The sequence below is a fragment of the Carlito syrichta genome, unplaced genomic scaffold (genome assembly GCF_000164805.1).
Source record: "Carlito syrichta isolate Samal-C Ts95f unplaced genomic scaffold, Tarsius_syrichta-2.0.1 Scaffold308920, whole genome shotgun sequence".
In the NCBI taxonomy this organism is placed as follows: Eukaryota; Metazoa; Chordata; class Mammalia; order Primates; family Tarsiidae; genus Carlito; species Carlito syrichta.
In genome coordinates this window covers 94,848-111,951 of record NW_007253016.1, presented here as the reverse complement: position 1 = coordinate 111,951, position 17,104 = coordinate 94,848, and the positions used below count along the sequence as shown (strand labels likewise).

Sequence of the window (17,104 nt, the reverse complement as noted above, 5' to 3'; positions counted from 1 at the left end):
AAGAGGAAGGGGGGAAGGGGGAAGGGGGGAGGAAGGCAGCAAGGGAAGGAGGGAAGGAGGGAAGGAAGGAAGAATGGCCTGTGCTCACCCATGAAGGCTCACATGTGGGAGGAGGTGGTAGAATGCATGGGCTTCAGCTTGGTTGATAGGGGTTTGGGTCCCAGTTCTGCTCCTTGTCAGTTCAGGAAAGTGAATAACTCATTTCCAAGTTTCGTTTCCTTCTCTGTCAACTGGGAATTGTAACTTTACAATTCCTTTCACACAGTGGTGGTCAGGATGACCTGACACCAGAAGCAGTTATCACATGCCGTGGCACATGCTATACACTCATACATCTTAATGATTCTAATCAGCTACTATTTATGAACACTTGCCATGGGATAGGCATTTAGAGTAAAATAATAATAGTAGTAATAATATACAGAGCATCTAGTTATGGGATCTGTAACTGTATTCAACAACCATCTACTTAGCATCTCCTGTGTGACAGGTGTTGTTAGAAGTACTGGATATAGAATGAGAGAGAAGACAGACAGTACCTGTCCTCGTGGCACTTGTGGTCTCTTTAGGATAATGACTGCAACATCTGTTATAGTCAGTGTATTTCAGCAAATCCATTCATTCATTCTTTTTTTTTTTTCTCCATGGTTTTTTGGCATGCTCTAGAGCAGTGATTCCCAGAATTTAGTGTGCATAAGAATCGAATCAACGGATGCTTATTTAAATGCACATTGCACATGTCTAAGTCCCAGAGATTCAGAGCAGATAGAGGAACCTCAGAGGATGCTGACTCTTGAACCTGCCCTACAGCCACTTCCCCTTTACCAGTATAAGAATTTATCCTTCCAGAACTCAAGATGTCAATGGAGCTCCGTTAGGAAGTTTTAGATGAGAATTGTCTCTCCTAGGTTTCCTTCATTCCTTTTATCTCAAGAGACAAGATGAGAACTCTGATGAAGAAATGATTGGACCATAGTCTATTTCTGTCTCCCTTTGACTGTGTGACCTGAGACACCTCAACATTACAGACCTTCAGTTTTCTCATTCATCTAGAGGACAATACCTATATACCCAATGAACAAGCTTATTTTGACCCTTAAATGAAGTGATGGACATGTAAGCTTTTTATGAACCTTCAAGCTCCACACAAATAAAATATATTTTTATTATTAAGAGCAGGAAAAAAAAAAACATTGCCAAGATTGAGCTTAACTGGATATATATATACTATTTGTACATTGGGTTACTTATCTCAATTTGAGAAGACATGGGCATTCGTCCTCTGCCAATGAGTCCTTCTCTCCCTCATTGTTGTTTACCCATATGTTTGATGAATTGCTTTGTGACTTAAACTTTTCAAAGGATGTTTAGGAGCATCTCCAGCCACAAAGCTGGCCTGGGTCATATTTCATGTCAAGACCTCGAAACATGTTTGTTTTGGATATTGAAGCTATAATGAAGGGTCTTTTCAAGGCACATGACAGATGCTTTTGCTGTACTACTTTAGGTCATCTTGACAACCACCCTGCGAGGGAAGTCAGAAACTTACAATTCCCATACTACAGATAAGGAAACTGAAGCTCAGAGAGGGGCAACGACCTTTCTGAGCTGACAAGTAGCAGAACCAGGACTCAGACCCGTATCTATCAGGCCAGAGCCCCATATATTCTACTACTTCCCCACTTGTTAAAATCCAACTGACTTTTCTTTGAATGTTTTTGCTCTAAGCAAAATTCAAATTTTAGAATTATGATTAGAGAATTGGTTTATTTGTGGAAGCTTTTTCCTGTGAGCAAGCAGAGGAACCATGCATGTTTATCTCAAGGATATCCTGGCTGGCCCCAGTGTCCTATGCAACTTGAATATTGAAGCTTTGAATTGCCCTGAAATACAAGAGAGTGGCTAAGCTTCCTAAATGTTTTTAAAGTGATCTATGCAATGGCTGCTCAAGAGTGGTTTCATTTGACTGATTGAAGAAAAAATATATATTCTTTTACACTTCTTTGTTTTCAGTTAAACCACATATTAGCAAATGAAAAAAAAAAAACAGTAACAAAAATCTCAGCTGGGCAGGTGTGGTGGGCTCACACCTGTAACTCCAGCACTTTGAGTGGCCGAGGTGGGCAAATTGCTTGAGCCCAGGAGTTCGAGACCAGCCTGGGTGACATAGTGAAACTTTGTCTCTCCAAAAAAAAAAAAAAAAAGCTGCTAGAGATATTGAGGTCACCCGAGCCCAGGAGATCAAGACTGCCACAAACCATGATTGTCATGATCATGCCACTGTACTCCAGCCTGAGTGACAGAGTGAGACCCTGATGCCAAAAAACAAAAACAACAAACAAACAAAAAATCTCACTTACCCACACCTCTATGTTTGGTAAAATAGCACATAAATTGCCCAAACAGTATGTTTTGGGGGATAGATAAGCAAATTGAATTGTCAATAATGACTTCTTTCTTTAGACCTTTATATACTGTCTTACATATAAATATATTTTTTTAAATTTGTGGATCCTGGTAAGTTGTATCCTTGCTGGATATTTGCATAAGTGATGTTATTCTTAGTGGAGCCTTATGTGTTTAATTTGAGCATTTTAGCAAGATGTTTGGTGACCATTTTGACCCATGGTAAACTGTATTCCAGGACAGTCAAATAACCCAAAGAAGTAGATGGCATACCCTCACTCGTGAACCTGTGAGGACACTTAGGTCAGAACGGGCAAACTGATGTTCTTAGTACCCTCCCCCCAACGTCTTAAGTGAACTTGGGCTGTGAATCATGTCTTCTAATTGCCAGCCAATGTTAACTCTTCACAGGGACTATATATGCCAGATTAGAAGTATGTGTAAACTAAAATATGCTCATTAACTCACCTGTTTATTTGCTTTCTCCTGACATAGCCTTCATTTCTAACTCAATTATAATAGTGGCATGTGGAGGTGGTGGCTGCCTTCATAGGAGGGAGAAGCAACAACTGACAGCAAGGGAGCTTGTTCCACAAGCAGTCTTCACCAGATAATCACTACAGTTCAGGACTGCTTAGCAAGTGGCCCCACCCTCACTACCCCCAGAGGGTCTCAGCTCAAGGAAAACTTAGCATAATTATGACATTTGTTAAGATGACCCACATTATTAAAATAAGCTTAAGTTTAAGAATATTCAACTTGTGTTTAGAATATTCAACTTGTGTTTAGAATATTCAACTTGTGAAGGCAAGGAAATGCTTTGTTTTAAGATTTCTATTTGAATTTATTTACCATTGAAAGGAAGGCAATGTTACATTATTTGGAAATGTATCCAACCAGTCCCACATTTTATACTACATTGCTCTGATTGAGGCCACTAGCCAGGAGTGAGAGGACATGCAATTGTTTTGATAAACCAGAAACTTGATAAGGAAGACAGAGAAATAGTACACTTGTTTAAAGTCCCATGCATTAAAATAGAAGACCTGTTATGAAACCATATATTACATTCGTCTTTGCATTTAATTACATATGAAAGTGGGAACTTTTCATGTTTGTCTTTGAAGCAAAAGAGAAAACTAAATAAATCTGTTTTAGAGGTATATTCTATGAAGAGTTTTTTAGAATTTACATTCTAAAGAGGATTGTTCAGGTTTTTGTCCATCTGCAAATATGTAATGAATAATACTATCAATTTAATACAAAACAGACAAGTAATTAACTGAATATACCTGTGCTATGATATTGAAAAATAAAATAGGTGGATCTAAAAATGTATACAAATTAATGTGGAAAATATTTTTCATTAGCTTTTACCCTCTCTTTTTTCAAAATTAGAGAAAGGATTTGGAAAAATTACATTGTATAACATTTTTTAAAAATCATAAAATGTTTATTCACATCTTTTTTTTTTTTAATTATGGGGTACAATTCAGGGCTAGGTATACAAATATTCACCATACAGGTACCCTTATCGATGAGGTATGCCCCAAGTTTATTCACATCTTAAGGCATATATTTACTTTATGTTGAGAGGGAGAAAATAGATATGTATAGATATTTTTAACATTTCTGAAGAAAGTTCTGATATGAAGTAGATGTTTAAAACTTTGTTCTGAAGGAATTTTTTCTTTCTTACCTAACATGAAAAAGTAGTAGGGAAGCCCCTGGAACTATTTATTGGCTTAAACATGCATCATTTTTGCTGATTGGTAAGAGGAGAGACAAAAAAAACCATTCTCTTTTTATACATTTAGTATTTCCAAAACTACAGGTATACAATATTTTCTTCTATTCTCTCTTTATATGTTTACTCACTAATGCTTATATTTAAGCCATTTTGCAAATTCAACTGTATAACAATCTTGCATTTGTTTGGACTTCACTCTTTGTGTTTCAGGTGGGCCAACCATGAGAGGCTACCTTGTGGCCATATTTCTGAGTGCTGTCTTCCTCTATTATGTGCTACATTGTATATTATGGGGAACAAATGTCTATTGGTAAGTTTCATTTTCTGCTATTTAAAAACAACTCCCAAACTAGTCATTCACACAAACCCACAAATTATATTAGAGGATCCTATTCTTAAAAAAAAAAAAAAAAACCCCAAAAAACTATAACATTGTAATATTTTGACTCTTTTCTAGATTTCCATTATAAATTTGGATTTTACCATTCTAATATCCTATAGATTTTATCTCTAACAATTTAGAAACTGAAAAGCAATACCTGTTTTTTGTTGACTCTCCAGTGAAGCAGTAGTATTGACCATCTTTGGGAAGTTAAACAATCTACTCCTGAATGATCCTTGGGTCAACAATGAAGTCAAAATTAAAATTTAAAAATGCCTTGAAATAAATGACAACAATGACATGTGTTATCAAAACCTCTGGGACACAGTCAAAGCTGTGCTCAGAGGAAACTTTATAGCATTTAAGATCTACATTAATAAGACTGAAAGAACACATTGACAACCTAAGATCACACTTCAAGGAACTAGAAAGACATGAACAAATCAAACTCAAAGCTAGCAGAAGAAAAGAAATAATGAAGATCAGAGCAGAACTAAATAAAATTGAAATCAACAAAAATGCAAAGGATCAATGAAACAAAAAGTTGGTTCTCTGAAAAGATCAACAAAATCAGTAGACCATTAGCTAGATTAATTAAGAAACAGAGAGAAGATTCAAATTAGTTCAATCAGAAATGAAAATGGAGACATTGCAACTGATACTGTGGAAATACAAAAGTTCATCCAAGATTATTATGAACACCTCTGTGCAAACAAACTGGACAATCTGGAGGAAATGGATAAATTCTTGGGGCATAATATTCTTTATGCAAAAGTTCATCTCCTTGAATGAATAGAGTAGTTCTTGGACTCTGGTACTTAACTTGTAGAGCCTAAAATGCTTGGATAAGAGATTGTTGATAAAATTTAAACATCACATATGGTTTCTTTTGTTTAAAAATATTTGGTGAATGATGATATATACTGTATGTGTCTTTTGAAATAGCTTTGACTTAAATATCACATATAAAACTTCAAAGAAGCACAGACGGTTTTACTGCAGAGAAAACCCCTATGATAATTTATCTTACCTCTATTGTCAGTTTATTGGCTAGGAATAAAGTTTTGATGTCCTTTAAATCCTGAATGGGTGATAGTACATAATTATATTAAAATAAATCACATAATAATTTTCTGTCTTAAAGCATCAGTGTTTTATTGCTAGCGTTTCAACAGGACATCTTAGATCATGTTTCTAACCTGCGCTGGCTAAATTAAAAATACTGATGCTCCAGCATTTAGTTTTATTACTGGTAGATTGAAAGAATAATTGTAAAGCTTTTCATGAACGGACATTAAGCAAATGGCCACTAGACAAACCTAAGGCCACATGAGTGAGTTTGGCCCTAAAGTTTTAGGCTTTCAAACTAAATATTGGGCTAGAGAGCTTTGACATCTGTTCATACATTAGATGAGGATTACACCACAGAGATCTCTCCCTCCATCTCTACCACATTTTCTGAGTCACACTTAGTAGTAGAAGACAAAAATAAAACACAAAACAAAGCACTTACTAGTTTGCTACTTTCCTACAAATTCTATTATGGGTCACAGGGAAAATGAAGAAGATAATGAAAAGAATATAAATTCAATGCAGACTTTTGTCATCAGAATTGAGGGTTGACCACGTCTCTCCTAAGCTAAGACATTACTCCAGTCATAACAAGTACCATGGGAAATTACTGTGGGACAGGTGTTTGTGCATTAGATTTGCTTCCTAAAAATCTATTTAAGACAGACAGTTACCTTTGGGGGGAAGCAGTTCGAGGCTGCGGTGGCTGTGAGTATGCCACTGCACTCCAGCCTGGGCGACAGAGTGAGACTCCAACTCAAAACAAAACAAAACAAAACAAAATACCCAAAGTTTGTCTTCACAGTATCCTAAAACAGTTTGTTGTCCATGTTTTCGTGACCTTATAAATCAAGTAATATACCTCATTTTGTCCTGCAAATATAATTCAGTGTTTTGATCTGATATGCTGGTCCACTGTGTTCATGTTTCTTCATGTATAAAACAAGGCATTCTTGCAAATATAATTTGTCCTGCAAATATAATTCAGCTTTTTTGATCTGATATGCTGGTCCACCATGTTCATGTTTCTTCATGTATAAAACAAGGCGTTCTTGCCATTTGTGGTATGCACAAAAGATGTTTCCCTGCATAAGGACTTTATCAGCCTCGTGGTTCAGAAACGTAGCAGTTCTAATTATGGGGACTTTGCACCCACAAAAACTGAACATTTTGTCTGTCCATGGGTTTAAGCTGTGTCTTTCCATTTGAATACTACTGAGTTATAGACAAAAATTGATTTGTTTTCTTTTTCTACTAATTCTTCACATAATTGGTCATTAATATGTTTTTATAGTAAGCTGTTTTCCTCTTTCCTGGCTAAGTCTGGGTCCTGCCATCCTCTGTCTCTTTCATTTATTTTCCTTGTTTGCTCTGTCATGTTTCACAATACCCTTTTAAACTGTGGAGACAAGTACTCCATTCAGAGGAGACTCACAAGGGCCTAACCTGTGCCAAGAACAGAGAAGAGTTCGATGGGACTCTAAATAGCTGATTTGCGGAGGCCCTGGGATCCCAAGGCAAAGCTCTGTGGACCCTGCTCAGTCAGGTGTTTCTGTGGTGTCTCCAGCTGGTAGGTGTCCTTAGATGTGGCATGGAGGACCCAGATAGCCGTGTGCTCTTGGGGTGAGTTTGGTTTCTAAGGCCTTCGCGGGTTTCTAAAAGGGGAACCTGATTGTGGCGTCTTCAGGGCAGTAGTTTTGGCCCGTCTGTGAAGGTCCTTTGAATCACTTCTGGGTTGCCAGTCACCTCGGCCCTTCCCACTCTCCCTTCCCTCACATCCACAAATCCTCAAGCGTGCAGGGCTTGGACAAGGTACTGTCATGCCTCAGGGGCTGCCAGGAGGATCTTTATTTGCTATGAGAAGCCTCTCAGCCGTGGCACAAGTGGGTTCCCAGGGCATTTGCTTCCCTTTGGGCTGGCTGCCCAGTTCTGGTCTCTGACTGACACTATTTTTGTCTCGTAGGGTGCCACCTGTGGAAATGAAACGGAGAAATGAGATACAGCCTTGTTTATCAACGCCAGCTTTTGCCTCTCTGCTGAGGTAAAAATACACAAACAGAACAAAACTGTGGCATGCAAAATGCTCAAAATGTGCTTGGAATAATTTTCCACCCTTGTTTACATTTTTTAATACAAGTCTTAGCAGTATAAAGCGGACACCCCATATTTAAGGAAGAGCTTGAATATCCTGTCTCTTTTTGTGCTTTTGGTCAGAGAAAAGGCATTGAAGAACTCAGTCAAACCAGTGTTCTGTTCACATAGGTGAGGCTAGAGTGGTCTGTTTTTGTTTGGTCATTATAAAATGTCCTTTTTACTTTTCACCCGTATTATTTTGTGACTTCTCCTCCCTTACCCCTGGGTTAAACTTTATAATTAGAAACTTTCCCTAACCTTTATTAACTTTTAGTGGATGACATAGAATGCAAATAATGATTGCCCTACATGGAATGTAAATCATGATTGCTCACTGTAGTTGTCAGGACTTATATAGAGTATTTACTCTTCCATCTACAGATGTCCTTTTCCTTAGTCACCTCTGCTTTGACAGAGTGCTGGCCAAAATGCTTCTAGACAGCAAGAAATAAATGCCAGCCTATTCTAGGTATGTTTAATTGTATAAAACAGGCACAAACTGTTCAGCCCTTTTCCTATTAAGCACGAAGAATTCATATTTTCTTTTAATATGTCACTGCACCTTTCCATTACTGGTTCTTAACCCCTTGGGGCTATAGATCCCTTTAAAATCATTCTGTGCTCTGGAAAACTACAAATACATAAAACTTTATTGTATATAATTAATTACAAGTATGCCTTGGCTGCTTACAGTTTTTCCATGGGTGTGTCCAGGTGGACCATTGCAAAACTGGAAGTGTGACCATGACTCACATTAAGAAATATATTTTGCTTTGGGACCTTGTACATACGCACACATATAATATTATTTATTTTATATGATACAACTTAATTTATATTAGAATATATTATGTTGAATATTATATTTAATAACATAATTTATTGTTTTATAATAAGAAACAAAGAAATAATTTTTACCCTTACTACTCCAGATATGTGTTCTGTTCTATTCACTTAGAAAAAATATGCTGCTGGCATGGTGGCTCATGCCTGTAATCCCAGCACTTTGGAAAGCTGAGATGAGAGGATTGCCTGGGCCCAGGGGTTTGAGACCAGCCTGTGCAACTTGACAAGACCTTGTCCTTAGCAAAAAAAAAAAAAATTAGCTGGGTGTGGTGGCACATGCTTGTGGTTTCAGATACTTGGAAGGTTGAGTCAGAAGGATCACCTGAGCCCAGCAGGTCAAGACTGAGGTGGCTATGAGCATGCCATTGCACTCAAGCCTAGGTGACAGAGACTCCAATTCAAGCAAACATATAAACAAACAAAAAATGTGATCATATCTCACAAAGTTGACTTTCTTTGCCACAAGAGGGTTGCAGATGATAGGTTAAAATGCTGCTCTAGAATCCAGGTAGTCTATCACGTTAGTGAAAAAAGATCTTTTCTGAGAAAATTCCAAAAGGTTAAAGTATGCATGCAAGATTGTTCAGGAGGTATGTAAGTCTACAGTGTGCATGACAACAGATTTGCATTTGTCATTTGAACAGTGTTCTCTAAGGGTAGCCCTGCAGAGTGTGTTTGAGCTTACTTTGACAAAAATATAGAAAAGGTAGTAGCAATTCAGAGAAGCCATGCTCAGGAGACCTGGAACCATTTCTGCAGTGTTATAAAGAGAACGTCTTTCCTTAGAATTAGGTGCGGGTGTGGATATCAGCGTTGTCACTTAAGAGTTAGTGACCCCAGACAAGGTATTCATCACAGCTGATACAATATCATTTATATGGCACTTTAAAATTTAGAAATAGCTTAGCATCAGTACTTGTATTATCTCCTTTGTTCCTTCTTATTGATGGCTATCATTTTATTACTTGGTGTTGACTTGTTTATAAATTTTGTTTTCACCCCTCAAGCTGTAACATAATTTTAGTTCCAGCACCTGGAAGGTGTTTTCATTTTAGTTGTGTAGGTCCATTGTATATCCCTATGTAATATTTAAATATTGTATAAAATAATTTTTAAAAATTAAAAAATAATAATTATACATTTTCATATAATCAGTATAGCAATATGAATTGTATGCTACAGTTATTTTCAGTTACAATTTTAAAAGCCTGCAGATATAGTCAGCATTTTACAAAGTCATTTTTTATCCTTTTTTTTCCCCAGGGTTCATCACTTTCACCCTTTTCTCTGTGCATCTGATTTTAAAAAGATTGCTTCCTTGTATGATAGCAATAAGTTTGATTTGCCCTATGGGGTAAGAACATCAGGTCAGTAGTATTATTCTTACCCTGCCCTGTTAAACTTGAGTGGTGTTTGATGAGAACAGCATGTTTATGTAATTTTAAGACCTTTTAATCTTTCTGCTTCCTTACAATTCCTAAGGGATATGATTTTGGGTTGGGATAAAAGGAATTACATTTTAAAGTATAAATACCCACTCCTTTTGAGGCAGTGTAGAAACAAAAGATAAAAAAGGTAGATTTCTATTGTCACTGAGAAACAGCTTTCTACGTTTGTCCTGCCACTGTGTGACTCATGTGAGTTCTGACGCCTTACTTTATTATTTTCTTTTATTTTTCTTATTATAAAGATATGGGGTACAATTCAGGGTTAGGTACACAAACGTTGATTATGCAGGTACCTTGTTGATGAGGTGTGCCCTCTCTTCCCTAGTAAGTTCTTTCAACTGCCAATCCCACCCCCATTCCCCTGACAGTTTCCCACAGTTGTTTTCTGTTTATGTGTGTATGTGTGTGATTGAGTGTTCATCTTTCAGTTTTGTTGTTGTTGTTGGTTTTTGCTCTTTTGTTCTTCCGAGTTTTTTTTCTCTGTTCATCTTTTATAGTTTAAGGTGTGTGTCAATATATGGAAGTTACTTTAGCTTAAATTAGAATCAGGCGAATAATCCCGAGGGTTAATTTCCTCCCTGAATCCCACTCATCTCTTCATCTGAGTTTTATTTCATCAGCAATTTTTAGCTCCTTGATCAATCCCTTCATTTAATCAGTGCATATTTTATTTTTGTTGAATCTAGAGAAAATGATTCCATCTTCTAATGATAAAAACACTTTCCTTTCTGCTCACTGATAACTGATTGGCTTTACATAGCTTTAAGTTCTAGATTTTTGAAAGACCACAAAACCTCAAGAGGTGACAGACAGGCCTACAGTTGTTTGAGTTAGATTTTGCTTACTCTACTGATCCTGGAGGGCACTTTTTTTGGGGGGGGGTCTTTTTTTTTTTTGAGTTAGAGTCTTACTGTTGCTCAGGCTGGAGTATAGTGGCATGATCACTGCTACCATAGCCCCAACCTGCTGGGCTCAGGCGATCCTTCCACCTCAGCCTTACAAGTAGCTGGAACTATAGGCACACACCACCACATCTAGCTAATTTTTTGATTTATTGTAGAGATGTCTTGTCAAGTTGCCCAGGCTGGTCTCAAACCCTGAGGCTCAGGCAATCCTCTCACCTCCACCTCCTAAAGTACTAGGGTTACAAGCATGAGTCACCGTGCCCAGCTGGTTTTGTATTTGTTTTTAAGAAATTATTTTGTGAGAACTTGGCAACTTAATTAGCTTATACTTACTATTGATTTCTATTCTAATGTCGCTTTCAGAATCTTCTGATATTGCTAATTTGGGGGTTTTTTTTTAATGACTATTTTCACATTAAGCATCTTATTTTTTCTGGGGTTTTTGGGAAGTATCCTGAGAGCATTTATAACTTTAAATGTGCCTATTGAGTAGTGCTGGTAATTGCAGTTGTATCATTTATTTTTCACAGAAAAAATCAAATGTGGCTATGTTAGTTGGAAATGGGTTTAGAGGTAGGGAGCAGGATGGTTTATTATGTAGTAAAAAGCCATGATTTTCCTTTTATTCATAATACTTCATTTGTTTTCTAGCGGAATATTTTCGACTTGTGCTTTCAAAACTGCAGAGTTGTGATCTCTTTGACGAGTTTGACAAGTGAGTTTATTTCCTTGCTTCTGTAGACTTTTAGCTTTAGCTAAAGTGGTTCAAAACTTACATCCTAAAAGGTATAAGATATATTTGCTCTAGAAAATCCTCTTGCATTTGTGTTTAAATAAAACTTCTAGTAGTTATTTCTTTGACACTTGAAATAAGCTTACTACACAATTAATTTGGAAGCTGCATAACTGGTTGGCTCAAAAGTTTAAAGAGTCTTGATGATGATCAGCATGGGTTGCAAGTCAGAACTTTTTTTTTTTTTGAGTCAGAGTCTCACTCTGTCACCCAGGCTAGAGTGCAGTGGCACACTCATAGCCACCACAGCCTCGATCTGCTGGACTCAGGTGTTCCTTCTGCCTTAGCCTTCCAAGTAGCTGAAACTACAGGCATATGCAACCATGCCTGGTTAATTTTATGATTTATTGTAGAGACAAGATCTTGCCATGTTGCTCAGACTGGTCTCGAACCCCTGAGCTCAGGCTATCCTCTTGCCTCCGCCTCCCAAAGTGCTGGGATTACAGGTATGAACCACCACACCTGGCTTCAAGTCAGGACATTTTTAACCCCCATTCATCTTTTCTAAGTTGTTCCTACTTAAGAATTAATTTACCCTGTTATTCAGCTCACAGCTCCCTTCATGGGTTGTTTCTCACACTTTCTTAGACATTCTCCGAACTACTCATAAAAATCCTTTCTGTTTTGCTTAAGCAGGTTGAATATTCGATTTTGGAAGCAGCTCTCTTCCTTACAAATCAGTATTATACTTGAAGAAAGTGAACAACTTGCTAGGGTAGTTGCTTTTCGACTGTAAAAGTAGTTTAGTTTTCAGAAAATTTTGTTGTCACGTTAACTGCATAAAAATTGAATTGTCAAATTGAATAAACCCACTTCTTGGAAAGTGGGCTTATTTTACAGAGGTAGACTTATTTCACACAGTTTTAGGTCACACATTAGACTTTGACCAGTGGCTAAAGTGGAATATGGGTAGTCAACAGTTGTCAGGGCCTCCATTAGAAAGGAAGATGTCAGAATTTCCTCTGTCATCCAAAAAAACAAAGGTGCTTTTTGTTGGGTGCAGAAGGTGGTGGTAGTGGATGTAGGTATGAAAATGGAGATAGAGTTTACAGAATGGAGCTGTCGGAGCTGTGTTACATTTGCCCAGCCTTATCTCATTTTCTTCTGTTGGGGGACCTAGATTATTGAAGTGTGGGTTTGTGTAATGTGTGTTCGTTCATTTTAGTTTTTTTTAATCATTTGATTGCACATCAGCAGCAACCATGTGTCTTTTCCAACCTAAAATTTTATATAGCTCTCCTTTGTAAAATATTATTTTGTGCAGACATTTCACATATTTGCTTTATGTCAATTCTTTTTAAATGACTTCTGTGACTAGAAGTTTCTATACATGGTGAGACTGAGGCTAGGTAAACATACACAGTTTGTTACAGCTGGTAAATGCCATGGCTAGGATGTGAACCTAGATAGTTCTAACTCCAATGCCTTGTGTCCGGGTTAATGAAAAAGGTTATTCCTCAAATATTTGCAGCAAGGATCTGTAAATATCTGTAAAAATTCTTGACCCTATAAATGTGAGCTACTATTAGATCCTTGAGGATATGTGACTAAAAGTTTTGTTCTTGTCTGGAACTAGATTTAATCTTAGATTTAATCTAAGAACTAGACTCTGTTTTATTTAGTTGCTTCATAACTTTTTCCCACAGGCATTCATCCAGGCAGGCGTGCCATAGCCAGGCTGTTTTCTCCCTTCTCGCCATCTTGCTTTGCTGTTCCCCAACCTTTTCTCCCTTTGTCACCAAGAATGCCCTCACTTCCTACCATCAGCTTATGTCCATTTCTTGGCATTACCTGTATTGGGAGGAAGGTGGGGCATGGTAGGGGAGGAAGATTGGAAATCATACTGACTGCACACAAGTCCTTTAATCTAGCGGTGCTCAACCTTTTTTGCATTAGGGCCTGGTTTTGTGGAAGACAGATTCTCCATGGACAAGGGGGGCGGGGGGTATGTGCGGTCAAACCTCACTGCTAATGTTAATCTGTATTTGCAGCTGCTCCCCGGTGCTGGCATCACCACTTCAGCTCCACCTCAGGTCATCCGGCATTCAATTCCCATCAGGAGCATGCAATCTAGTTTCCTTGCATGCGCAGTTCACAGAAGGGTTCACACTTCCACAGACAAAAGGCAGAGTCAGGTGGTAATGTGAGCAATGAGTGGCTGTAATACAGATGAAGCTTCACTTGCCTGCGGCTCACCTCCTGCTGTGTGGCCCAGCCAGGGGAGGGTGGTATTGGGTTCTCCTGCTTTAATCTGAAGCTGCCAAGAGTCTGAAGTAGAACCAGTGAATCGTCAGAGACTCTCTAGCTGTAGGTGAATGGCAATATCCCTGTAGGATCCCCACAGAGTGTGTGCAGTAATGCACATTTTATAGCCTCACAGCTGCACAGTCAGCATCGCTGAATTGCATGTCTGACTTGTGCAAACCTTAGAAAGAGTCTTTTGAAAATAGATTAAGAATATATTTATAATACTATTTTCTTCTCTTTGCATGGCGCTTAACTTTTGGAAGAGATTCACATGTAATATTAAATTTTACCTCTATTTTAATTAAGTAAATCATTCTACCTTTGCTAGGTACCCACTGTACAACACAAAGGAAAAAGCAAGCCAGGCTATACCCGAGCAATACGTTTTTAGTAAACCCCAGAAAGGCAGGATGGACCGAACTGCCTGAACGCTGCTAAGTCAACTCAGTTTGTTCCCCAATAACCTCACAGAGTTCCCATTTCTCTTCTCAGCCTGGACAAAATGCACTAGAAGAAGGAAGTCTGAGAATAGTCTTTCTCAGGCAGAGAATTTAGATTGCCCTGGGTACTGGCGTCCTCTGTGAGCCCCTGGCCTGTGGAATTGGGAACTGGTTCCACAGATCTGAAGAGAAAGCCCAACTGGCATAGCTGACTTGCTCTTCATTGTGGGTCTGCAGGTCATAGAGGAGGGGATGAGTTGGATCAGCCCTTTCAAGTCCTCTTTCCCCTTTTTCTCTCTCTCCACTGATGTTTATGCAGCTGGCCTTGCTCTGTGCTCGCTCTCTTTCTATCTGTGCTCTGGAAGGTGCTTGGCATATTTTGGGGTGCAACAGTTAAGTACAGATCTTTTCCCTACCTTTTAGCCTCCCTTCATCCTCTTGGTCCCTTTCCAGAAAGTTTCAGACATTTTCGTTGTGGTTTCAATGCTGAATGCTTTAAGATCCTACCAGATACAAATTTTGGTTTTGTCAGATATATTGCACAGCATGCGTGATACCCTCAGTTGGGACAGATGCCACTGTAAACTCAAAACATCAGTTGTGGTTGTAAGACAGAAGTTTTTCTTTGTTCTTATAGTTTTCATATCAATGAATTCTGCAGGTAAACATTCCAGGACTGACCCAGCGTCTGTGATCATGAAGGACCAAGGCTTCTTCTTTATCTTGACTCCATTATTCCTTAATACATGACTTTCTTCTTAGGGTTCAGTAGGGTGACTGGAGTTCCACACATCTCATCTTCATTCCTACCCAGCAGGAAGGAGGAAGGGGCACAGGGCACACCTCAACTCTTTGAGACATACCCCAGAAATGACATTACATCCAATAATGTGCTAGAACCAGTTAGGACCAACCTGTGAGAGCCGTATCTCTTTGTATTCTGCTCTATATTCAGTGCCATTAAGGTGGAAGCTTGAAATTAGCCATGGTGAGAATATTTATGCCATGGGAATTGGCAAACACTATAAATCAGGGCTTCCCCATTCACATACCCCTTCTCCCCCAGAACTGGTTGTTAAACATTTACTAGCAACCACTGATTACATTCCATTGGATAGATTTGGTCAAAAAGCCATTCCTAGCCTAGTGGCCTGGTGGGCTGGAAACTCTAGTCTGTATTCCAGGTGACTGTGTGCCCACCTTTAAAAACAATGAGTCTGTTTTAAGGGACAAAGAAAACATGATTATTGAGTGACAGCTAGCCATCTTTATCAGTATTCTTCATCATTTCCCTGGTCCTTTCGTGTTTCTGTGCCTGGTCACTTTCAGGATTCTGAAGGCAATTGTGTAACTGCTCTGTAACGACTGGGCTCAGTGCATCATTTCTATATGCTGCTCCCACCGATTTCTTCTGGACTTGAGTTCCTCTTTTTATTATCCAAAGCACAACCAACACAAGGCAACCATGTTTAACAAACTTCACTTCATTAAAGATGGAGCATATTTTAAGAGAACTGCATTGTGAACAGGAATACTTAAGATGTGCCCATATTCCTAGGCCCTGCTCCTTCCTGGCTGTCTGTGAAACTCCTTAGCACCAACATGTGCCCTGGCTCCGAGGATCCTTGCTTTCAGTGGGAGTTCAACCTCACACTGGAAGCAGCTGAAACCCCAAATCACAAAATCTCAGCTCCCACTTAAAATGCACAAGCAAGCTGCCCTTCCCCGTCCACCAACATTGCATTCTGAGAACATGCCAGATTTTATGAAGAGTGCTTCAGTCCTGTAGCACAGGTTGTTATATGGTAGCTACACTAAATGTCTTCCCTAACAAAATCACCTGAGTCAAATCAGTTGCCTGCTAAATGGATGGGGGTTTGTAAAAGCTGCCTGATTGCTCTCTCAAGCGGAATTCATTATGTCAGCATCAGCAGAGCTGGGTTAGATGGGCTACCAGCTAGGGCAGGAGCATGCCATTAGAAAACTTAAAAAAAGAATTAGACATGAGTGGTATATTTATTTAAAAGAGGTCCTAACTCTAGAAGGACTCTCTGTGTTCCTACTCTGGAAATTGTGCTGTTTTGCATAGTTTCTTTACACTGCAGCATTTTCAGCCAGGAGGAAGACTTGAGGGTGAGGGAAGTCTGTGATTCTACATCAACAGAGTGAATCATATGTGGTGAAAGTGTAGGAAAAGCCACTGCCTATTTTCTAGCCATTGCTGTGGTCAGATGTTGGGTGAAGATACACAAACCTGGGTACCCATGTAAACAGAAAAATGGTTATATCAAACAGAGGATACTAACATTTGAGAGCTCAGTGATTCCCTTATTTCACAAAAGGGCAAACAGGTCAGAGAGCTCAGGTCACTAGACCAAGATACTAAGTGGGGGAGCCAGAACTAAGTCAGGTCTCCACCCAAAGTCATTGCACAGTGTCTTAGGATCTTCTGGCTGCAAGTGATTGTCTCTGAAGAGTGATTTAAACTAAGTGGACATTTATTACCTCTTGTATTACACAGATATGTGGTTTCAGGTCTGCAGATTTGTGGTTCCAGCCTACACTGTGAGCTGTGTATTGCTGTGCAGACTGTGGGTGCCAAACTCTAGAAAGAGCCAATTCGTACATGTGGTTACCTGATTGGTGCTGCCTGACATTGGACAGGGAACAGCTTGCGTCTCTG

At 38.8% G+C, this 17,104-nt stretch overlaps 1 protein-coding gene across 2 annotated transcripts in view; it reads left to right on the top strand.

Annotated features, from left to right (window-relative positions):
• The window catches only part of ST3GAL6 (ST3 beta-galactoside alpha-2,3-sialyltransferase 6), a 42,627-nt gene that overhangs the window by 8,550 nt on the left and 16,973 nt on the right, over nucleotides 1-17,104 (top strand). For both annotated transcript variants that reach the window (XM_008066428.1, XM_021716788.1), the window contains exons 2-5: nucleotides 4,367-4,466; nucleotides 7,573-7,650; nucleotides 9,852-9,955; nucleotides 11,593-11,656. In XM_008066428.1, coding sequence (XP_008064619.1) covers nucleotides 4,378-4,466; nucleotides 7,573-7,650; nucleotides 9,852-9,955; nucleotides 11,593-11,656 — 335 coding nt within the window. In that variant the 5' untranslated portion in view covers nucleotides 4,367-4,377. The remainder of the gene's footprint in view (nucleotides 1-4,366; nucleotides 4,467-7,572; nucleotides 7,651-9,851; nucleotides 9,956-11,592; nucleotides 11,657-17,104) is intronic.